General features: G+C 44.3%; 1 protein-coding gene across 1 annotated transcript in view; it reads left to right on the top strand.

Moving 5' to 3' along the window:
* LOC111237011 (protein SOGA1-like) overlaps positions 1 to 24,273 on the top strand; it is an 88,437-nt gene extending 64,164 nt beyond the window's left edge. Inside the window, exons 8-24 of the mRNA XM_022765941.1 lie at positions 833 to 1,133; positions 2,459 to 2,692; positions 5,158 to 5,295; positions 5,827 to 5,838; positions 8,532 to 8,618; positions 9,635 to 9,859; positions 10,336 to 10,452; positions 10,549 to 10,716; positions 16,320 to 16,472; positions 16,625 to 16,741; positions 20,018 to 20,082; positions 20,217 to 20,364; positions 20,519 to 21,112; positions 21,796 to 22,063; positions 22,165 to 22,395; positions 23,119 to 23,555; positions 24,127 to 24,273. Coding sequence (XP_022621662.1) covers positions 833 to 1,133; positions 2,459 to 2,692; positions 5,158 to 5,295; positions 5,827 to 5,838; positions 8,532 to 8,618; positions 9,635 to 9,859; positions 10,336 to 10,452; positions 10,549 to 10,716; positions 16,320 to 16,472; positions 16,625 to 16,741; positions 20,018 to 20,082; positions 20,217 to 20,364; positions 20,519 to 21,112; positions 21,796 to 22,063; positions 22,165 to 22,395; positions 23,119 to 23,555; positions 24,127 to 24,273 — 3,442 coding nt within the window. The remainder of the gene's footprint in view (positions 1 to 832; positions 1,134 to 2,458; positions 2,693 to 5,157; positions 5,296 to 5,826; positions 5,839 to 8,531; positions 8,619 to 9,634; positions 9,860 to 10,335; positions 10,453 to 10,548; positions 10,717 to 16,319; positions 16,473 to 16,624; positions 16,742 to 20,017; positions 20,083 to 20,216; positions 20,365 to 20,518; positions 21,113 to 21,795; positions 22,064 to 22,164; positions 22,396 to 23,118; positions 23,556 to 24,126) is intronic.
* Positions 24,274 to 24,576: the final 303 nt, after the last annotated feature.

Below are 24,576 nucleotides of genomic sequence, written 5' to 3'. Positions count from 1 at the left end.
CATTTTAAACTATCAGGAAATCTCATTGAGATTAAAATCTCTTTTCCAAGAGAGACCTGAGAACAAGAAGCAGTCACAAGAGACAATCAGTAACAAAGACGACACGGCTACACAACACATACAAAACTAAGAAACAAAGAATTAACAAAAACATTCATAAAAATACATCAAATAATAAAGTTTTAATATCTCCAAGAGGAAATGTCAGACTGTAGTTTGAGGGCAGTTTGCAGCTCGTTCCATTTAAATGATGCTTAGTACCTGAAACCAGTTGAGCCAATATTAGTGCAGAGATGAGGGATGTCGAGGGTTAATGAGTATTACTGGATCGTTTTCTGTGGCGGTTGGATGCGGTTCCTCCCTCAGCCATTTTTTATTTATTTTGAAAAAAGTATTTATATACCCTGAATTCATCGTGCCACAGTCCAGCTTAAGTCAAGAACTGAAGTGCTTTGTGCAACAGATGAGTTCAGACTCGGTCTATGTGAAGTCTGACTGTTTGTTAGATCTAAGTCACAGTCAGAGTCTGTCTCTGTGAAACCGGCTCCAGCCGACACAAAGACTGAGCTGTGAATTTACTTGTAAAATAATCACTCAGACAAAGAGTTAGAAGTTCGTTCATGTGACTCTCTTCTTCACAAAAGTAGCAAAAGTTCGTCCAAAAAGACGCTAGATGCTTTTTTGAAAGAAAAAGAAAAAAGAAGTCGCTCGTGGGTTTTGAAAAGTCAGTAAATCTGAGCACTTTAAAGTCAAAAATTTACTTTTAATCTCAACTTTTTAAAGGCAACATGGACAAGAAGTCGTCAAAGTGCTCTGTGTGTTTTCCCATCAGCCCTCCTCACCGCAAAGAGCCCGTGGGCGGCGAGAACGACGGCCCGGAGATCAAGGAACGGAAAAAGAAGATCGAGGACAACGCTGACACGGCAACTTCGCTTCCTGGGTGCCTGGGGCAGAAGGACCATGATGCCTTGCTGGCCATGAGGGACCAGGCTCGCTTGGTTTCCACGGCGATACAGCTCCTGACCTCCCCGGAGTCCAACTGCCTCTCCTCGCCCCCATCCATCTATCACAAGGTCTGCAGCAACGACGCAGCGGAGCCGTGTGACCTGGAGAAACCTCAGGCTCACAGTCAGGTACACGTCCTGCTGCTGCGTCCCAGAGTCAGCCTGTTAACAAGTTCATGTGTCCACACGTACAAAACCACTGAGAGCTGGGAGGATCTCTGTATATTACATAGATATATGACTTTTATATGAATGAAAAAGCTAAATTTATCAACCTACTTTATTCATTTCCCTCCTTCATTCTCTGCAGAACGGACTGTCTCAGTCTTTTGGTTTCATCTGCCCATTATTAGCATCAGATAAAGTCAAGAGCAGATGATGTTCTGACCCTCCCAGACGATAAATAAAGTGCAGCAGAATAAACTGTTGTGACTTTCTGATGATGCAGGATGACAGGTCACTAAATCCGTCCAATGAAGGAGTCAGTTCATGTGACTTCCTGTTTATAAAACTAGATTTATTTACAGTGACTCTTTGTGAACCATAAATGAGGCAGAACTAAAAGGCAATTAAGAAATTTAAATCTTGGACGATTTTCAACTATTGTAAATTCAGTTTTATTTTATTTGTATTGTGCCAAATCACAACAAACATGATGTCAAGGCTCGTTACAAGGTGAGGTCAAGATCTGATGATAATAATGATAATAACAATAATAATCATAATGAGAGAGAGAGAGAGGAGAAGCACAAACTAGGGGAGAGAGAAAATACAATGACATGAAGTACGATGATATAAATACAGAGAGAGAGAGAGAGAGCTCAATGCATCATGGGAGTTCTCCCAGCAGTCTAGGCCTATGGCAGCATAACTGAGGTCTGGTTCAGGACTTTATCAAAGAGGACAGTTTGAAGCTTAAAGGTAGTTGTGGTTGTTAGACGTGGGGTTGTGTGAGGTGTTCATGTTCAGTCGGTGTGTTTCCTGCAGTAGATTGAGTTTAGAGCAGCAGGAGGACCAGGAGTGTTTTAGACACTTTTAAAAGACGCCCAGTGAAACAATCCAACATCTGTTTAAATTTTAAGCTTCATGTAGAAGATTTTACATCTTCATCTTCCCGTCAAAACAAAGTGAAGTTTATCTCTTTCTGATTCACTCAGCTAACCTGAGGCTGCGGCGTAACACAGTGCGCTCTGTAGGTGCGCTTGTGCGTAGGAATACAGTAGTTCAGCGGTTGAGAAACTGTAGCACCAAAGGAAAGTTCTGTTTCACCAGGAAGATAAAGATCTGAAAATATTCTACATGAAGCTTCATTTGAACAGATGTTGGATTGTTTCGGTGGGCGTTTTGAAAAGTGTTTAAAACAGGTGTTTTCTGCTGGCCCCGCCCACAGCAGCACATCACTCCTAACCGTCAATCAGCTGATCCTGAGTGACTCCTCTGTCTTTGTCCCACAGATTTCAGAACTGTCTGACTTGGCCGACCGGCCTCTGGTCGGAGCTCTGACCAGCAGGCTTCAGGCCCTGCACACCCAGCTGCAGGCCTTCGTGGAGCGGGTGGACGGCCTGGGTAAACCCCCAGCAGGTGGGAGGGACCCTCAGGTGGAAGGAGCATCTCCCCTGCCCTCACCCTGCGCCTCCCTCATCTGCTCCGGAGACGAGCAGAATGGACTGAACGCTGCAGAGGAGAAGGTAAAAGACAAAGAAGACACACTCCTCCTCTTCACTCCTCGTCACACTTTCTCTTTCCTTTATCATCTTTTTCTCTTTTGTTGGGCTTTATTTTCTGTTTTCACTAGTTTCTTTTCTGCTATTCTTTAGGCTTGTGTTTGGTCCAATGCCTAACCATTAGTTTGGTTAACACTCCTGATCCCACTTAAACATGCTGCTTTAGTTTCTCCTCACGGTGAAGAATGGATTTACACAGCGCGCTCAAATCTGACGCACCAGCGGCCACGACCTGACGATGACAACAATAACAACAAACAGGAGATTAGATAAAGATGAGACACGTTCACACACAAACACTCTGGCTCGTTCCAGATCTGTTTATGATAAAAATAAACATTGGCGGTGACTAAAACATAAAAAAAACATCATGGGAAAAAACCCTCAGATTTCTGTCCTGATCATATTTTTATAGATTAACACTGTTGAGAATAAACAAACATCACTTTAGTAAGAAACAGAAATGTAAAATTGTGAACAGAAATCCTCCTGGACGTTTCAGATGAAGTCAGATTTGAGCGGCCGGTGTAAACCTCTCCACACACTCCCACTCATGTCCTCTGCATGCTGTTTGACTTCCTCCTGACCTGAGTATTTAGATGCTGCTTTAGGCCTCAAATGGAGCCTGTCTGTTGCATGGACATAGTGAAGGTTATTAAGAGCAACATTAAGCTCCATTTATTTATTTAAATGTATTTTCATCGGCAGATCATTAAAACAATTCAACGTACAGTCTGGGTTTACGTCTCGTGTGGTTTATCACGACTGTTTTCATTTATAATGACGTTGGATTTGTCCTTTGTTAAGACTGAGTGAGGTGGATTCTGTTGACTAGAAAATAATAAACACGATTCACAGTCTGACTCTGCTCTGGTTTGAATTTTTGGTTTTAAAAACTTGATTAAAAAGTTTAGTTATTGGTGTTTTCCATCTATTTTAGCTGCTGTGAGGTATTTCCTGACACCACATACTGAGGACTGAGCAGTAACGTTGGTAAAAACACAAGAATATAATAAAAACCAATTTAACCTTAAAGCACAAAATCCGGAGTCTGAAAACAGAAGCAAATAGTCTTGAGTTATTCATCGTTTCCGTGCAGAAGTGTAACTGGGATTATGATCGATGGCGGCTCATGAGACAGTGAGACTCTGTCTGAGTAGATTTCCAGTCACACTTCATAAATCACATTCTGTGTTTGAAACGCTCCACTGGGAAATTCTGGGGTTATCGCTGATTGACAGTGACTTATGATCGACTCTGCACATCTACTGTATTCTCAAGTATATAATGGTACTTAGAAAATTCAGTATGAGATATGTAATTCACTCGACTGGCTTGTTTTTGTGCTGTACTGTCGACGGCACATTATTACCTCACTTTGTCAGGAATATGTTTAAACCATCAAATCTAATAAAGATCCGTCAGGAAAAAACGGCTTTCATGACTAAATTGACTCGACTAAATTGACTAAATGGGGATTTTTTGAATCTGGATTTTTAACGTGTTTCTTCTAAAATCTGTGTTTTCTATTCTGATCTGATCTAACTTTCCTGTTTGGAGAAAGCTGTGGTGAAATTATAGAGTGCTGAGTGAGTAAACTTCAATGTGTAGACTCCATTAGAGGCCAATTCTGAGTCCCAACACCCCTCCGATCTCTCCTCCCCTTTCCTTCCTCTCTCCTCGTCCCCTCCCTCCTTCCCTCCTTCCCTCTGCACGGGCACCATAACCGTCTCCCCCTTTCCTTCTTTTTAAACCTCCTTTCTCCCGCTCCTCACGCCTCCTCATCCTCACCATCTCCCGCCCTCACCGCTTCCCTCCGTTGCTACTCTCCTCCCCTGTCTCCTTCCTTCCTCTCCTTCCTCATCTCACCCTGCGCTCGTTTCCTCCTCGGCTCCTCGTTACCTCCTCGCCTCCCCTTCGCTCTGACATTTCATCTTAACCACCTTACTCCTTCTCTTGCCTTCCCGTTCGTCTTATCTCTCCTCCTCCTCCCTCTCCCTCTCTCCCATTGCTGTTTTCCTCATCTCTCCGTCTTTGTTCGTTTCTTCCCATCTTTCTTTTCCTCTCGTCCTCCCTCAGCCCTTCATTCTGCCCTCCATCCTCCTCTTCTTTCTTTTCTCCACTCTCTCCTTCTCCTCTCTGACAAAGCTCTTCTTCCTCTACATCCTTTTCTTTGTCTTGTGAGATCCATCAATCATTTCCCTCATGTTTTTATTTTTCATTTTTCTGAATGTTGTCACATGTATGGACACCATCATGGTTGTATTGTTTTTCTTATTGTTGTTTGTTTGTCTTGTTTTCTGTCATTTCCTCCTTTTTCCTTTTGTTCCACAACTTCTCCTCCTCCCCCCGTCTCTCCCTCTCTTTTTGTTTGTTTGTTTGTTTGATTTTTTTTTTTTCTTCATTAACTTGCCCATGCATGCATGCAGCAGCCTGATTATAGGGACCACACAGAGCCAGAGGTGAAAGGTCAAACTGAAGAGAACAGCCAATCAGACAGCAATGAGCCAGAAAAGCAGGCAAGCAGCGAGCAGGAGCAGCAGGAGAAGGACACGGATGAAGCATCGGTAAGTCGCTCACAATCACAGAAACATCCACACACACGAGGAGCTTGAGTTCTCGTCCGTCTCAGGTCTGACAGCTAACAACGTTTTTCAGCCGGAACCTGACGTGAGTCTGAAGCCGAGGTTTTGATGTCAGATTCCTCCCTCTCTTTCTGTCAAACACACAGACAGACAAACACCACAGGTTTGACCGGACACGGTCTAAGAATGCAACAAACAAAACGTCCAGTCTGTTGCTTCTGCAGCTTCTCTCACACCACGTCCACACGGCTGCGTCTTAAATTTTAAAACTGCGTTTTCAAACGAAAATGATCTCCGTCCAAACGACGAACAATAACAACAATAATAATGATGTTGGTAAATAAATGTTCTGTCAGTCATAGTGAGTGAATGTGTCGTTGCAGTTTTAATATAAATGCAGTTTCGATATTTAATTTGACAAAAAATATCTTAACTCAAGGTTCACTCACTGGCTTTTTCCAGAGTTTTCAATTGTATCTCACAGTCTTCTTCAGCAGCGTTAGTTAAGTACAGCGCTTTAGTCATGTGATGACGGGTCATAGGTCATATATGGCAATTTTTAATGTTAATATTTATGTTACTGATACCAGCCCTAAGTCATGTACAAACACGAGCTGCCCTGCACAGGTCAATTAAAGGCTCATTTATGCACACATTTACCCACACACACGTGCACACACACACACACACACACACACACACGCACACACACACGAGTACACAACTGCACACACACTGTAGCTTGAAGTTACCAATGTGGCGCAGTGGTGGCGATCTCATGCTCAGCAACAGCGCCGTAAACAAACACAAACAGTGACTTCACCGTCAGCTGTGGGACTGACAGGAAGAAGAGACCTTTGTTTGGCTGACCTTTTTGCCGGCGTGTCGCCATGGTAACCGGAGCTGTGTGAGTGTGTGTGTGTGTGTGTGTGTGAGAGAGTCTGTCTGCATCTTTATCCGAGGCTGAGAGGCTGAATGGGAGACGGAGACTGAAATAGAATGAAAGAGAACGATAACAAGTGAGTGTTAGATATTGTAGATACAGACGGGCGTGTTTGTAGCTGTGATGAATAGAGAATGACACAGCAACACAAACACCCAGTGTTTACATACCCTCACTATTCAGCATAATACTGCCACTTATACTCTGTGAGTTTATCTTATAGCTCGACCAACACTATTTCTTCCAAACTTCACAACTTCTACCTGACGTCGACTCCACATGGAAGCTGAACCCACTCCAGATAAATCACTACAATTTGTATCTGTGCACAGATTAAACAAAATAGATAAAAGTGTTATTTATTCAGGTTTAGAGGTGCTGGTAGACATATTTTTCAACTTAAGACAGAGCTGGGCTAGCTGTTTCCCCCTGCTTCCTGTCTCTTTGCTAAGCTAGGCTAACCACACCCTGACTCCAGGGCATTGTGGGAAATATTTGGCTTGTTTGCTTTTTTTTTGAGTTGTTTGTTCATTTTTAGTTAGATAAAGATTCCACTCTCATATTGATGATTATAAAATTATCTTAGCGTAGCATAAGGAATAGAGCAAAGGGGAAACAGCTAGCCTGCTTCTCCCCAAGGTTCAAAAGTAGCACAACTCCATATAAATCACTACAAATAGTTTTTTTTTATATTTGTATCTGTGTAGATTTTTAAAAACAGTGTTATTATTCAGGTTTAAACATATTTTTTAACTGAGGACAGAGCCAGGCTAAACTGTTTCCCCCTGTTTCCAGTCTCTTTGCTAAGCTAGCTAGGCTAACTTTCTGACGCCAGGGCATTTTGGGAAATATGTTTGTTTGCTTCGATTATGAAAGCGAGAGGCAGGAGAGGATTAGCTTAGCGTAGCATAAAGAATGGAAGTATGGAGGACCGGGGATGTCACAGTAAAAGCCTTTTAAAACATGCAGTTAAGGAAATGATTTATTACTTTTCCTGTGAATCCCTGCTCCTCCATAGTCCTCCATATGGAAGCAAGGGGGAAACGTCCAGCCTGCCTCTGCCCAGAGGTCACAAGTAGCACAACCACCAGCACTACATCTAACATCGTGCTTTTGTGGGGAATTACCTGCTGTAACTATGAACTGCTGTAACTCTCTGAATGCACTGACCTTCTGGGATAACCGTGAGTTTGCAAAACCAGCGGAGATATAAATACGGTTTAACATTTCCATGTGTTGATAATCGAGCTTTAGAGATGCTGTTGGGAATAATTTAATAATTGTGTGCTTTGAAAAGAGGCTAGATTCCAGTCTTTGTGCTTAGCTAAGCTAAATAACTCCCTCCTCTCGCTCCACAGTTATTGCACAGACATGAGAGGGGAATCGATCTTCTGATCTAACTCATCTAAAGCAAAGAAAAAAGAAAAACAAATCAAATAAGCCTCCTATAATACAGCATAGTAGAATATAAGAATCCCCCTTAAACGATTTCTGCTTTAAAAACACTGTAAATAAAAATTTAATATCAGGATCAAATACTAATTAATTACCTTAACCTCTCAACCCCTCATTTTATTGTAGAATTTCTATATAATAAAATAGAATAAAAGACTAATGACGCTATTCTTATATTGCATTATTAAAGGGGTGTTATTTAAACTCTCACGTTGCTACGGTTACTGATGTTGTGGCTCATTTTCCACAAGCAGCTGCCATTTTTCCGCAGTCACTTCGGAGCAGAGGTCTGAGCAGTTTTTCTGGCCGACAAGTGGAGGGTGTGAGCGGCCCGGGTGGAGGGTGATGGAGGGTGGTGGAGGGTGATGGAGGGCAGAGGCGGAGCCCAGTGGAGAGTGAAAGAGGACATTAATGGTACAGTGGCGGGTCGATGGATGGCACTCACTCAGCAGCCAAATGAGGCGTGGGGGACAGTCAGTGTGTGTGTGTGGATGTACAGTGGCGTGCCCGGAGCTGACGTGTGATTTAAAGGGTGTTGTAGAACAAAACTGGCGTGTTATTTGCTTCGCACACTTAGCTGTTCATGATTTTTTCATTTCCTCTTAACTCTCTCTTCCCTCGCCGTTTCTCCTCCCGTTACTGCTTCTGTTCTGTCTCTTACTCGTCTCTCGTCTCTTCACTTTTCTTTCCTTCCTGCTCGTCCATGTCTCCTTATCCACTGCTCTCTCACTTCTCTCTTTTTCTTCATCCCTCTCTACACACGTTTCCTCATCTCCCTCGTTGTCTCCTCCAGCCCTCCCGGTCCAGTGAGCGGCTCCAGGCCCGGCTGTCCGAGGCAGAGGAGTCTGCTGACGGAGCTCAGGAGGAGCTGGAGACGGAGAGAGAAACCACTCTCAAACTCACACAGGTCAGTCTGCAGCAGCGGCTGGTCAAGACGCACGAATGAATAAACAAAACTTGTAAACACCTCAAACACACTGAAACGCCAGAGGAGAATTTGCACAGAAATATCAGGTGTTTGGCAGCTAAAAGTCTCTTTGACAACAAACAGAGAGTCTGTCCTTCATTATTTTTTGGCTTTAGAGAAAAAACGAGCTTCTGGTGACTTATTTATAATCATAACAATAATAATAATAATATTAATGATAATAACTTTATTTATATAGCAGCTTTAAAAACAGAGCTTACAAAGTGCTTTGACAAACGAATCAGAAGCAGGACAGAGAGAAGGGAGAGTCACGGAGGAAGGACAAATAATACGCTTCAATATAAATAAGGACGATTAGACGGAGCAGATGTCGAATAGAAACATTCACACACAAACACAGTAAAAGCAATAAAAGGGCGTCATGGAGACGGTAAAAAGACGACATCACGTAAAAGCAAGTCTATAAAAATGAGTTTTAAGAAGAGATTAGAAGAAGTTACTGACTCTGCCTCGTGTCCTCAAGGCAGGTCGTTCCAAAGTCGAGTCCTGATGGAAAAAACGTCACTTTTAGATTTAAGCCTCGACTTTGAAACGGCCAGAAGGACCTGACCCGAGGAGCTGAGGCTGCGTACTGGCTCACATGGGGTTAATAACGCTGTGATGTAGCTCAGGGCTTAAAAAGTGATCAGTTAAATCTTAAAATCAATTCTAAAACAGACAGGGAGCCAGTGGAGGGAACAGAGGATCAGAGTGATGTGATGTCGTCTGTTAAAAGCAGTAAGAAGCCGAGCTGCTGGATTCTGAGCTATTCGGAGGAGGGAGAGTGACTTTTGGTTTATTCCAGAGAGGACAGAGTTATTTTCTTCAGTTTGTCTAGTTTGTGAACATATGGTTTGATTCTAAGACAAAGAAATGTTCCTTACAGACATTCAGCAAATAAACACTTCCAGCCTGAAGGCCTTTTCTGATTTCCTCCTCCCCGCTCTCAGATCCAGGACGAGCACCAGAAGGCTCTGCTCCGTCGGGACTTCCAGCTGCAGAGTTTGGGTCTCCAGGCTCGGCTGCAGCGGAAGTTATGGAGCCAGGAGAGGACTCTGCTGGTCCAGGAGTCTCAGCACCTCAAACAGGCCCTGTTACTGCTCAGCCTCAAGCTGCGCTGCTTCCTCAAACAGTGGAGGCTGGGCTGCAAGAAGGACACGGAGTGGAAGGATGTCTTGGAGGTATGAGATGGCTCATCATCATCATCAGTCCAGAGATATGGACCAGAAATATTCCTTTATGTGTTTTGCAGATCTGTAATCAATATTCTGTCTCCAAGTTACAATTTCCAAACCTCAAATCATATTTGTTTTCAGAAATGAAATAATGTAATCTCAGGTTTTTGTTCAGCCATCATTCTCATCTTTCTGAGGTTGAATCTGGTCCCACAAAGGACGCAACTATCTCCAGTACAAGATTTCAATTCCTTTAACAGTTAATTAGAAAAAATATTTACTTTGCATTTCAGCAGATTTTACAGGAAACAATTATTGACCATGAAAATATATAAAAATCATTAAACATCATGAAACTATCCCATGAAGTTTCCACTGAGTGTGTGTTGCATACTGGAACATATCGGATAATGGCACTGCTTCATGTTGGCGGCAGAGGTAAATGACTGACAGGTGATCCTGCTCTCTGATTGGCTCTTTAGATGAACAGCCTGAAGGATCTCTACCTGCTGCTGGAGGAGGACAACCTGACAAGCCCCGCCCACCAGACTGACAAGAGGTCTGCTGCAGACGAACAGCCGCTCAGCCCGACTATCAAGGTAAGGAGAGTGACACACACACACACACACACACACACACACACACACACACACACACACACACTCTTACGTGAACTTCCCGTCGTCCCCCTGCAGTCGAGCGCTGTGAGCAGCACTTTGGCCGACCTGAAGGTGGCGCTGCAGGATCTGAGCGGTGAGCTGCGACAGGAGAGACAAGGCTCCCAGGAACTCACCCAGCAGTTTGCAAAGGCCAAGGCATCATGGGAAGTGGAGAGGACCGAGCTGCAGAGCCTCATCACGCAGGTAGGCAGGAGGAAGTGCTGCTGTACCTTTGTTTTTAACTCTTTTTAACTAAACTGTTATTCTGCAAAACCTGCTCCAAATCTTTTGCTGCATTCAAATTGTTTTATTGAGATAATGTACGACGGAGTTTTATCTGAATCTGAAATTTCGAGAAAAAAGTTTATTACGAGACTAAAGTCACAATATTGCAAGAATAAAATCATGATATTACAAGAATAAAATCGTTATATCACGAGAATAAAGTTGCAATATTACAAGGATACAGATGTAGCAGACAGATGTCGCATTTAGCAGGCGTCAGAAATCAGCCGAGCACTAAAACTAAATGAGTTCAGGACAAGAGGAAAAAGTGAATGTGGAGGTGAAATGTCGTCCTCAGTGAGTTTGCGGGAGTTAGAGCTGACAGTCAGAATAAATGGATTGCTTGGAACGGGATAATTATCGCGCACCTGGAGGGCAACAGACAGACGGAAGGAGAAGCTGCTCTGAGGTGGCCAGTGCTCATTTCTGACAAGTGGGTTTTAAAAACAAAGACGTCGTCTGGGGTCAATTCCTTCTTCTCCGTCTGTCAAGTCGTTTGTTTGTACATCTGAGCCTTTAATTCTCACTCTGTCTGTCTGTCTGTCTGTCTGCAGGCGGTGAGTAATGCCTTTAATGTTTTCTCCTCCTCTCCTCTCCTCATTGTCTCTGTCTGTCTCGTAACAGCAGCAGAGGCGGTAATCGAGCTAATTAACGGCCTCTGAGATAGAACACAGCCTGTGTGTTACCGCCTGGTAATTGAGACAGAGAGAGAGAGAGATAAAGGAGGGAGAGAGAGATAAAGGAGAGAGAGATGGAGAGGCCTGGTGAAATTGAGGAATTAAAATAGCTTTTTACCTCTTGTCCCTGAGTGTATATCACTCATTTATCTGTTGCTTTATACCAGTTGTATGTCCCCATTATCCTCCTTCAGTAAAGTCTAACAATTATTTTCCTGACAGATTAGGCAGAGGCAGATTACAACAATAAAAGCCCTAACCTTCGTCCTGAAGCTAACTAGCACTAGCACATACTGAATGTTTTCCTTTCACCCAGGTGCTGTTCTTTTTTTAGACAAAATTACTACAATTATTATTACTATGACAAAATTTCACACAAATGGTTCATATTTTATCTGACTCTGGAGAAAAAGGGATGTAACATGGAACTAGTCTGAGTGGCGGAGGGATACGACCACGAGGAGGTGATTCTAGTTCTATGATTGTCACAACTAAAAACCCTGAATGTATAAATCAGATTACATTCAGGACCAAACATCACATCAGAGTAAATAATGATAAAATGAAATGAGGGGAAAAAAACGAACACAATAAACCAAAACATAAGAACACACACACACACACACACACACACACACACACACACACACACACACACACACACACTGATGGAGTCATTAATCATCGTCATGATCAGAGGGATTCTGCCCCGCGCGTCGTGGTGCGTGGTATCATCCGTCTTCTGATCGGTTTGGCGGTTCCCCTCAGCAGCCAATAGGAGACAAGAGCAGCGACACGCTCCGCTTCCTTGAATATGACTTGGCTGCTCACTTTTATGAGATTAAATTTAGGGACGAACCTTCGGTGGCTTCATCAAAGATCGAATCATCAGCTGCGATTTTAAACCAGTTCATCCTGTCGAGCTGTGAGAAGAGACTGAAGATCCAAACACACAAATATGACTTTTTTATTATATTTGACTGTGTCACTAATTCAGTGAAACACAAACACACACAAACATCTGTGCAACAAATGCGTGTGTGTGTGTGTGTGTGTGTGTGTGTGTGTGTGTGTGTGTTACACTGGCCTAGATGCCACAGCTGGAACCAATCTGTCTTCTGCCAACAACTCACACTGTAAAGTATGCCGTCAGTTTGCCCTGGTGCTGTGTGTGTGTGGGTGTGTGTGGGTGTGTGTGGGTGTGTGTGTGTGTGTGTGTGTAGACATCCACCAACCAGCCGACCACATCGGTGCCACGGCGTCCTGGCGGGGTGCAGCGACGCCTCCAGCTGTTGCTTTGTTAAACAAGTCAATTTGATTTCAGACGCCGTCCCACCTGACAAACAACTCGACAGGAAATTATCCTCGCCGTTCAGCCCGATAAACAAACACCGTCACTGAAGTAGAAATGATATCCAGAGCCCTGAAAGCACGCGGCAACAACACTGGCTCCTTTTTCTTTTTGCTGTGTGATCAGTCATCCGTCCCGACTGTAGGACATGTTAGGAACACCCGCTGTCTCTGCCGTGACGCCGGGCGAGCAGCTGGGAGCTCTGATCGCTCGCTCAGCACATCTGTTGAATCTACGCCGCTGGTGAAGGGAGGGAGGGCGGAGGTGACGAGGCGAGGAGGGGAAAGACGTTTCGTTTCAACTCAATATTGAACAAGTCCTCGCAAACCTGAGGCCGCCTCTGCTGTTATAAAGTTATAATCTGTGACTTCTCCACTTTAAAACGTCTAAAAACAACTCGACCTGTTTGTTCTGTATGTTGTTGAGTTGTGTTCTGACATCATCACAAATGTTTCCATCAATTCTCAAACCAGAGAAGTTTTAAACCACAAGATTATAACTTTAAATAACCACTGACATTAAAATGTGAGATTAAGGGTTGAGATGTGACTCCAGAAGCTCAGTTGTAATATATACATCACTATATTGAACATCTGTATCATGTGTATGTATTATATAATATAAAATATCTAGGCTGTTTTTATTTATAAAGCTGGGACACGTCTCCTCTCTCCGGAGTGTTTGACCCAGATTAACAGCTGGTGGCAGCTACAGGCTTCACGTAACGTGAACAGAGAACATCAACTTTGTTGTTTCTGAAAGGGAAAATCTGCTGCGGGCGACGAACACGCTGCTTTAAATAGCACACACTACACACACGACACACACTACACACACTACACTGCGGGCTGCTGTCACATCAACAATTATTATTGATTACATACAAAGTGTTCATACACTTTTGTCTTTTTAACCACTGACCATGTGTTTGTTACGCTTTAATGTCAAAATTAATAACAATTGTTTATAAATTAATATATTCTTTAAGCTTCAACATGTGTGGTTCTTTAAATTTGTTATTTATATTGTTAATTTTTTTATTTTCCTTTAGGTCAGCACTTCTGCAGGATCGTGATGTGTATACTTTCTCAAATTGGTTTAATGATAATAACAAGGGCTCTAATGATAGTGAAATTAACCTTCTCCTCTTAACCTCCCGCTCACCACTCAGAGAGCCCTGTGGGTTTAATTGGTGTTGTTCGTTTCTCGCAGCTCGTTCCACAAACAGCTGCTTCTGTGCAGATACTTGATGAAAAGTCTCCTGATGGGATTATTCCAGGAAAACTTAATTAATTAATGTATTTTTTTTATATATATATATATATATATATATATATATATTTATTCTGGATAAATAGACGTAATTGAACTTTCCTAATGGTGAGTATCGAGTCGTGAACCAGACGTCTCTCATCCGCCAGTAAAATCCTCCTTCTTAACACCTCAGTGGTAAACCTCGTTAAGATGTGGGGCTCGTTAGGCCGCGTTCATCATTAACGAGAAACACTCTGTTGCCATAGGAGACGGGAGACGGGCTGAGTGTGCGCTTGTTGCACTCTGATTGGCCACCAGACAGTTTCCATTAGCGCCTTATATGGACTCCATCGCCACAGAGCGAGACCAGAGAGAGGACCAGGGAGGATTGATGGGTCTGGGGTGTGTGTGCGTGTGCGTGTGTGCGAGTGCGTGTGTGTGTGTGCGTGTGTGTGTATATGCATGTGTGTGTGCCTTTTTTTCAAATTGATGGGCCCGGTGGTGTCGGCTGTGTGAACTATGAGGCGCAGACAGAGGAAAAGGGAAAGCAGAGCTGCTCATAAAAATTTCAAGTGATCCCACCTACAGGCTTTGTGACAACAGGCCAGATTTATGGAGAGAGAAAAAAAAGGGGGGTGGGGGGGGGGGGGAGAGAGCTGGAAATAGAGGGTGAGAAAGCTGCAGAGAGAGAGAGAGAGAGAGAGAGAGAAGGGGTGAGAAAGGGTGGGACGGCTGTAGAGAGAGAGAGGGTGAGAGGGAGGGAACTGCCGGGTGATCTTCAGAGAGGAAACACAGAGGAGGAGAAAGAGATTAAAAAGTGATATATTCATATTATTCTGCAGCAAAGAGACAAGTGAGAAGACGATAAGAAAGAGAGAGAGACAGAAAAAATACCTTGAACTGTGCCGTTTTCAGAAAGACTCGAGCAGAGGAGCAGGAAAAGAAAAAAGGAGCCACAGTAAAGTCATCATTATGATCTCATCTGACCAGCTGACTCTCCTTTTTCTATTTCTATTTACGTCTGTCTCTATGTGAAGGAATCAAAGTAGGAAACGCTCCGAACTCAGTGGACTCAGAAAACCTGGTGTTACCCCTGAAATCATCCATGACATCATTTATAAGCCCCCCCCCCTGTGAGGATAAAACATGCAGAGACGCTGGGATTTCCCTCCACAGATCTCTCTGTGGTCAAATGAGTCACAGTTGTGTTCAACTAGGAATTATTTGTATGTACGTGTGTGTGTGTGTGTGTGTGTGTGTGTGTGTGTGTGTGTGTGTGTGCGTGCATGCGCTGAATCACAACTCTAAACTAATATGGAAAGTGACTAAGTGTGTTTACTCAGTGGCGGCAGCGGTCTGGGCATCATCAGAGAATCTGTAATTCATTTGTATTTTAAAAACTAAAACCAGAATCACCTCCTTGTGGTGGTATCCCTCCGCCACTCGGACTAGTTCCAGCTCACATCCCTGTTTATCCAGAGTCATATGAAATACGAACTGTTTGTGTGAAATTTGGTTGGTCTTGAGTTGTGGCAATAGAGTATTTTCTGAGGTCACCATGACCTTGACATTTGACCTTTGACCACCAAAGTCTAATCAGTTCATCCTTGAGTCCAAGTGAATGTTCCATCAAGGCGTTACAGAGACGTCGTGTCCACGAGAATGAGACGGACGTACAACCTGAAAACAACATGGCTGCTGCTGTAAATCTGTTATTAAAACCAAAAACAGAAAAAAACGTTTATGTCATATTCAAAAAACTAAACAAAAAAATCTAAATGCTCCGTTTTTGGTTTTTTATCGTGATTTTTGTTTGAAAACAAAAACTAAATTCACCTGATTTTATTTGATTTTTAATTCTAAGCCAAAAACAAATAACTACATGATATGAATAAACAAATAAATAAACTAAAATTAGAGTTTTAAAACAAATAACAGATTTATGTTTTTATTTTTGTTTGTTTTAATTTACAAATAAACTACGCATGATCAGATTTAGACTAACTATATGTCTGTTTTGTTTCTCACCAACATGATGAATCTGACAATAAGTTTGTAGCTTCCACTTTGCCATTTTGGCTAAGTCTAAATATCCTTACCCCGATCAATCCATACTTATTTATGGATATTTTGAAATTCTGTGATCAACGCTGTCAATAAATGTGTGATTTGGAGTCGGTGTCCAGGGATTACTGTCAGCCTGATCTTTACCATGATCCCTCTTCCTTTCCCTTTCCCAGCTTGAGACCAAAGCAGGTAAAGCAGCTGCAGCTCTGTCCTCCACTGACGCACCGGATCCTCCAGACCTGAAGGTGGCGCTGAAGAGGGAGCGTGAAGAACACCAGCACCTCCTGGCTGAGTCCTATGCCGCTGTGATGGACCTCACTAAACAGGTAACAGGCTGGAAGGAGAGTTTACTCACACACCTACATCCATGTTTTCTCCTCCTTCTCTGACGCTGGCCTCCTCCTCCTCTTCTTCTTCTTCCTCTTCTTCTTCTTCTTCTTTGTGTCTCTCCGCTGCGACCGGCCCGTCCACCAATCAGCTTCAGATCGGAGAGAGGAACTGGGGCAGAGAGAAGCTGGAGCTGCTGGAGAGGTTCAGCCAGGAGAGAGCGCAGTGGGAGCAGAGACTGAGAGAGGCCACTGTACAACAGGGGAAGGTAAGATGAGTGTGTGTGTGTGTGTGTGTGTGTGTGTGTGTGTGTGTGTGTGTGTGTGTGAGATGCCCTGAAGAAGAGACAAAGAGCGGGTGTATACAAATACAAAAGCATCGTCCTGATTTGAAGAGTTTCCAGCAAACGTAAACAAACATGAATAATTATTTTGGATATGAACAGATACAAACAGCATCTGAATTTCTCCTCTAATACTTGTTCCTCACCACCACCACCTCTGACCTTTCACCTCTCTGACACCGTTTACTACAAACATCACGCCACCAGAGCTCCTCCCGTGACAATATGAGCAGCTCCGGTCTGTTTTAGTCTCATTGTGACTTCACTTCCTGCTCAGCTGGATCTTCTGCAGTTACACAAAATCCAGTTTTTAAATAAAATAATGCAATTTGTTCAAACGCAACTCTGACTTCCTGTTCCTGTTCTATCTCCACAACTCACCAGCAGCCACACAGTTTGTATTGAGCAGAAGTTCAGACTTTTTTTCCTCCTTTGAAGACGGCGTTCAAATACAGATCGTGAAATATCTTATTATATCTTATTCACAGATTATAACTTTAAACTGGACGTCCTGGATTGTATTTCATCTTCTCACCAGCACCTGTAGCAACACACCAACGCAGCTAACACAGTGCTGTTTTTGTTCTGAACGCAGCCTGACAGCAACTGGAAAAAGTGACTCCTTTTCCCCGGTTGAGAAAAAAGCATCACGTCACTTTTTCTTTCTTTTTCTTTTTCTTTTTCTTTTCTTTTCTTTTCTTTTTTTTTTTTTTTTTTTTTTTTTTACACTGGAGTGTGTGTGTTAGCAGCTTTAAAATAAAAAATAAAAAGCTTTGACTCTTTGATTCTGAGGGAGAGACACCGAATCAATAAACCATATTTACTGTGGAGGTTTCAGACCCAACAATTCAGGTTACGATTGCTGTGTTTAAGGTGGTGTTTCCATCTGAGGGCTCTGTTGTTGACAGTAACCACACAGCTGCTGTAACGCGAGTGAGGCGGTGTTGTCGCCGTCCTGCGGTCGAGCTGTTTAATGTCAAGGCTGAGCTCACCGGGAAACCGCGGTCGGTCTGATCTGCTGATTACACAGCAGCAGCAGCGGCGACGTGGAGGCATTGCATCAGTGTTTAAAGCGGTCGTCAGTCAGACACACACTCACCGCTGCGAGGTCGGAGCTCCTCTGACTACTCTGAAGTCTGAGGGCGTCTGTCGTCCCTTTCCCGCCCTCTTTTCTTTTCCCCCCTCTCGTCCTTCTCCCTCCCCCTCCCTCCTCCTGTCTGTCTGCTGAGTGTGATCCCGTCTCACTCCTTCCATTAAGTGTCTGTGTCGTGCTCTGGGAGCTGGGCAGGAGGCCGGGTCTCCGTCTCAGTCTCTCTCACTGTGTCTGTCGCACACAAACCTCCTCCTGACATTTAATCACACCGTCCCTATCAGGACAGATGGCTTCAGGGTTACTTGAGGTAAAACTACAGTCACTATTCTGATGTTTATTTATAAGTCAGTTTTTTATTCCTCCTCCACGCCGGTTGTTTTCAGGTTGTTGTTTCAGGTCGTTCTCTAGGACACGATATCTCAGTAACCGTTTGAAGGAACCTCTTACAATTTGGCACAAATGTCCACTGGGACTCAAGGAGGAACTGATTAGATTTTGGGGGTCAAAGGTCAAGGGTGTGGTGAACTCACAAAACACGGTTTTGGCCTTGTGAGCGGAATACATCTCCGTAACACCTTGAGGGAATTTCCTCAAATTTGGTGCAAACGTTCACCTGGACTTTGGTGGTCAAAGGTCAAAGGTCAGTGTGACCTCAGAAAACACTTTTTCACACAGCAATTATGACAAAATTTCACACAAATGGTTCATATTTTCTCTGACTCTGGATAAACAGGGATGTGACCTGGAACTAGTCTGAGCGGCGGAGGGATACGACCGCAAGGAAGTGACTCTAGTTTTCTTTATGTAATCCAGTTTGAACGAGATGTTGTGGTGGAGCGTTACCCAGGAAGAGATGGTTTGAGACACTGTCATAGAGATGATAATTAACTTGTATGTATATTAACGGTGCTGGACTGGACTGTATTCAGATCTGTCTCTAATATTCTGCCGCCCACATGTCTGTAACTAAAGGGTAGAAACATACACGTTGAATTTACAGATTTATGATCACAAAGCTGCAAGTCAGGCGATATGACTTCAAATCAATATTGCGGTTATTTCAAGTGTTTACCTCGATCATTAATGTGATTAAACAAATTGGTTCATCATTGTTTTCCATCCTGATCACACACAGACACTCAACAATAAACAACAAACACTGAGAGCAGAGGAAGAGAAATGTTTCCTGCAGCGTGTAGAAACTGCATTTAACCGTGTGTCAGTGAACACATCACGACGGCCTCTGCTGCAGGTCAGTGAGCTGCAGGTGACAGTGAAAGTCCATCAGTGTAATTTGCACAACTGAACACATGATCTGCACATGTTTCCCTCCTTCCACTCTCTGTCATTCTGCAGGGGGGGGGGTTTGGCTTCAGAGTGTGAGATCACCCCTCGAGTGTGAAACACACTGACTCAGCATCACCATCTGTCTCTGTGTGTGTGTGTGTGTGTGTGTGTGTGTGTGTCACAGATAAATTATGCCAAACTCCACTTCCTCCTGTCAAAACAGCTCCAGAGGAAATGGATCGCATTTCTCCAGTAAATGTGCAGAAATGAAGGAAGCTGTTTGTGCCGATGATTCAGGTCATTTAAATGTTTATAGATAAAAAAATAAAAAAGTAGATTCAGGCTCCGTCCACACGACTACGTTTTCATTTTAAAACGCATCTCTATCCTCACGGTTCCTCCTCCCGTCCACACGACTCCGGGGTTTTAGTTTTCAAGCCCCTAAAACTGAAACTTTCAGAAACTCTGCTGGACACGTTTCTGAAAACTGGGGTTGTGTTTTATTTTGAAAACTCTGGGGTTGAGTTGTAGTCTGAACAGACAGAAACAGACCTTTGTAAATGATGAGGTCACACCCACGGTCTCTCCTGATTGGCCTGGACTACCAGTGGTGAATACAACTGTCTTTGCTGATTTACTGCAGAGGAGACAATCTACTTCCTGTTTACACTTACACATGCTCAGTGTAGGTGAATGGTCATGTGATGTGTGTGTTTCCAGGTGTGTTAGTCTGGACGGAGGTCTGTGTTTTGAAATGAAAACGTATCAGTGTGAACGTAGCCTCAGTGATTTCCCTCTCTGTTCCTTCTTCGTCCTCACAGTCGAAGTCATCAAGCGGCGAGTCATCCACGGACACGGTTGTTGCCAATGGAGCTGGATCGCCAAGGTAACAATCAAAAAACATTATCTCACAGCACTTAGTTTGAAATTAATCCTGAACATGCGAATAAATAAAAGCAGGTGCGAGTTTGTGACCTCGACATCTCTTCTTCTTTTTCTGGTTTCTGTTTTTATGAAAAGGACCAAGTCCACGTCAGAGCTGGATCGGCCCGAGGTCAACGGAGCCGCCGACCAGGAGGAGAAAATCCAGTTTGCAGTCCCGCCTCTTTTGATTCGCCCAGAGCTCGGTGACCTCACCAGGAAGAACTGGACCTACCTGACCAATGAGGTTAATAACTTCTAATTTTATAGATTTACTGGTTTGAAATGTGCAGTTAGATTATAGAGTATACTCTCAACTTACTGACTTCACTTCTGGATTTATTTCTGCATCATGTTAAAGAAGTTAAGAAGTAATTTGATCCTCTTGTCTCATGACACAGACTCCAGAGGTCGGGGACACCTGTAAAACCTGGGACGGTCCCAGCGGCTCCTGCAGCAGCCTGGTGGGATCAGAGCTGGATCTGGAGTCTGTCCAGAGGAGCCACACCGCTCCAGACCGCACCGGCATCCGGATCTACTACAGCCCTCCTGCCGTGAGGCGCATAGAGCACCGGAGACAGAACCAGCACGCCAAAGAGCCACAGCAGGCGCAGAACGGGAGCTCGTCCCTGGGATCGAGCGTCTGGGACGGGGGCGTGGCTACGGAGGAAACCCTCGGGGTTCAGCAGCAGCAACAACCCTCTTCCTCCTTCTCGTCCTCGTACGAGCAGTGGCTGAGCTCGCTGTCCAAGCAGCACAGGGAGCTGCTGGAGAGCAGGAGCGGCTGCATCGCTGGCTCGATCCCCGGCGGCCTCGGTGGCTCAGCGAACAGCGTGGTCGACGGGATGACGTCCTCTTCGGCTTTCCACGGCCTGGAGATCGGGGAGATTTCTGCCAACTTAAGTGACGACATGAAGGAGATGACCAACTGTGTCCGTCAGGCCATTCGCTCCTCGTCTCTGGAGAGGAAGTCCAGCAAGGAACCGGGAAGTCAGGTGGGATCTTACCGTCCTCAAGACAAACAGAGGAGACGCAACACTTCCTCTGTTTATTTAAAAAAAGATCTAGTGTAACATGAATGTGATGAAGGCCTATGGCCACAACAACATACTTTATTCTTGTTTTTCTGGAAAGTTTTATGAATTAAAATAATAATTTATTAATTTTAGCTCAAGCACTTTGTCTCTACCTGTTTGAACATGGTCAACATAACATTGTCATATCGGCCTGTTTCTGGATCTTAAAAAGATTATTAATTAAGTTTATTTGATTCAGTAACCACTTCACAATAAGACGACCTTTATAAAGGATTTATAAATGGTTTATAATTAGGTTATTAATCCAGTTGTTAACACGTTATAAACAAGTTTTCATACATTGATGCAGCTCACTATTTGGCAAGCTCGAGTTAATGCTTACTACTCATTAATATTACTAATGAGTTACTAGTATTTATTACTGTAAAAGGAGCTTTATTTTATGTGGGAAACACATCATGATGTTACTATAAAGCTCCTTTTACCAGTTATAAATCATATTAACTCGTTAGTACATAATTAAAAACGTATATATGTTGTTTCTAATTATAAAGTTACACAAAAGACAAAAGTGACGATGGAGGTTTTTGCAGAATCCTGTGGCACTAAACTTCCTCTGTCACGTCCCTCCCTCCACCCAGGCGGTTGGCATGTCCACCAGGTCCACGCAGACCGCCGCCCAGTACGTCAGCATCGGGCTTCAAACCGACAACCTTCCCGGCAGCAGGGGGGCGGGGCTGCACTCCAAAGCCTGGTCTCCTCGTCCCTCGTCCACGACCACCTCCTCGCTGGTGTCGGCCCGAACCCGGCAGATATCTACGTCGCTAGATAAAGTTCACAGCCGCATCGAGAGGCCGTGCTGTTCGCCCAAGTACGGCTCACCGAAACTGCAGCGCAGAGTTTCCTCTGGTAATTAACGTTTGTTTGAACCCAATTCATCGTATTACGACACATCTGTTCATCTGCTTCACACACTGTCATTTCTTTACATCCAGCTGTTCTGCTTTCAGGCTCCACCTCCAGACTGGACAGCAACTCCTCCTCCAGGGACCGCAGCCTGTGGAGCCTCCAGCAGAGACCCCTGGGCGGAGGCGGAGGCGGAGGCGGCGGCTCAGCCTGGGCTCGCTCCACCACCACCAGGGACAGCCCCGTCCTCAGCGGCCTCACCGACGGCCTCTCCAGCCTCTTCAGCGTGGTGGAGCACGCCGGGAGCACAGAGTCGCTCTGGAGGGGGGACGGAGGTGAGACACTGGTCAGACTCGTGGTTTTACATGGACCATATTTTGGTTTGTAACTAGGAGAACAAGAAAAAAATAGAATGAATGACGGCTGAAATATTCCTCCACACTGGCGCCAGTCAGAGCAGCGGCCATTTTATTTTCAGTCTGTCCGTCCGTCTCATTCTAGTGGATATGATATCTCAGTAACACCTTGAGGGAACTTCCTCAAATTTGGCACAAACATCCACTAGGACTCAAAGATAAACTGATTAAATTTTGAGGGTCAAAGGTCAAAAGTCAAGGTCATGGTGACCTCACAAAACGCTGTTTTGGCCTTGTGAAAGCAATATCTCATGTAAACTACTATCTGATCGGAATTTCTTCAAATTTGGTAAAAATGTTCACCTGGACTCAAGGACAAAGTGTTTAGAATTTGGTGGTCAAAGGTCAAAGGTCACTGTGACACAGAAATTATGACAAAATTTAACACAAATGGTTCATATTTTATGACTCTGGATAAACAGGGTCTGAGTGGCGGAGGGATACGACCACGAGGAGGTGGCTCTAGTTGCTGCTGATTCGCTCTGTCATGAAGACTTCTCTAACTCGCTGTGATGCTCGAAGCCTCTGTTCCTGTTTATTAGATTTAGAGTGTCACAGTGCGAGTGTGCCTGCAGGATTCAATTATTCCTGTCAACCACAATTCATTAAATCATTGTCACACCTGTCTTTGTTCACCACCAGGAGCCAGCCAAGGTGCCAGTCCAGCACGCCAGCCCCCCGCCGCAGGAAAACCCTCTGGAGCGGCGGCCTGTGGATCTGACGCCGGCTCTCAGCGGTACGGAGGCCTGGTCCAGGAGTTCTTCAGGAACGTGTGCAGCGGCCGTGGCCCGGGAGGAGTCACCCTGCCCGGGGAGAGAGCGCAAAGAGACTCCCTGGGCAGCCTGGGTGTCCTGGGGGGGTTCAGCGGCGTGGATGAGCCCAAGCCAGAGTGCATGTCAGCCGGGGTCGGAGGGCTCGGATTGGGTGCAGGCAACGACAACGTGACCAGGATTGTTAACAAGAGGTTCATGAGGCAGACGGCCGGGGAGGAGATGGTCAGCATCATGGGAGGAGGGAAGGAAACACTGAGCAGCGTTGGGGTGGTGGCGGCGGTAGCGGCGGCGGCATCTGGGACGGAGGTGAGTCTTTTCTTAAACTTTACAAGCACCGGTGGTTCTGTCTGTGTTAATCACATCACAGCTGTTCTGGATTTATTTCTCAGGTAGACTGTGAGAACAGTCGAGTTGCTAGGTAACCACACCAAAACACAGAGTGTGCCTTAGTAATTTATACTGAAAGGTTCACGCTGCACTAGTCTGACAGTTTTCAGCTTTGTTTCGATTATTACTTCTCCTGCTTGTACTTGTAACATCAGTAATAATAATAATAATAATGATAATTATAATATTAATAATAATACAACTTTATTTATAAAGCACCTTTCATACAAGAAATGTCGCACAAAGCTCTTTAAAAAGAACAGACATGAGAGAAGCTTCACATGAACATAACAACATGTTAAGAACATTGATGTAAAGTGAGATGGAAAATAATAAAAAAATAACTGAAATAATAAATAAAATAGTTAAAATAAATAACTGCAGTCGCCCTTAAAGGAACTTTTAAACATCTGTGAATATACATATATAATAGGCATGTTCAGGTAGATGAGACGCCTTGTTTAAGCCACACCCTCTCTCTCTTTCCCAGGATGCACCATGTGACTGCACTGCCCAGTCTTCCTGCTTTGCCCGACCATCAAGAGCAGCAGCTCGCCATTCACTGGGACAATGCAAGCACCGCCCACAAGAGTCTCCGGCGGCAACCGAGGAGAAGAGGGACGTCTGCAACGAGTGACGACACCTCTACTGCCACACACACACACACACACACACACACACACACACACACACACACACACACACACACACAAAGCAATACTATTATTTCTTCACACACACTGAACACTGCCATGAAAACACACACCACTTCTCCCATCACCAAATGTACACACACACACACACACAACCTGCCACACAGGCGCACTGCCAAACATAACACACACTGCCCCACAAACACACTGCCACATGCACGCACTCATACATTCATAAACACACACACACACACACACACACACACACAACCCAGGCAATACCACCT

The sequence above is a fragment of the Seriola dumerili genome, unplaced genomic scaffold, assembly GCF_002260705.1.
Source record: "Seriola dumerili isolate Sdu_G_001 unplaced genomic scaffold, Sdu_1.0 BDQW01000800.1, whole genome shotgun sequence".
Classification (NCBI taxonomy): domain Eukaryota; kingdom Metazoa; phylum Chordata; class Actinopteri; order Carangiformes; family Carangidae; genus Seriola; species Seriola dumerili.
Note: the sequence above shows the minus strand (reverse complement) of the source record. Positions and strands in the feature narration are given on the sequence as shown.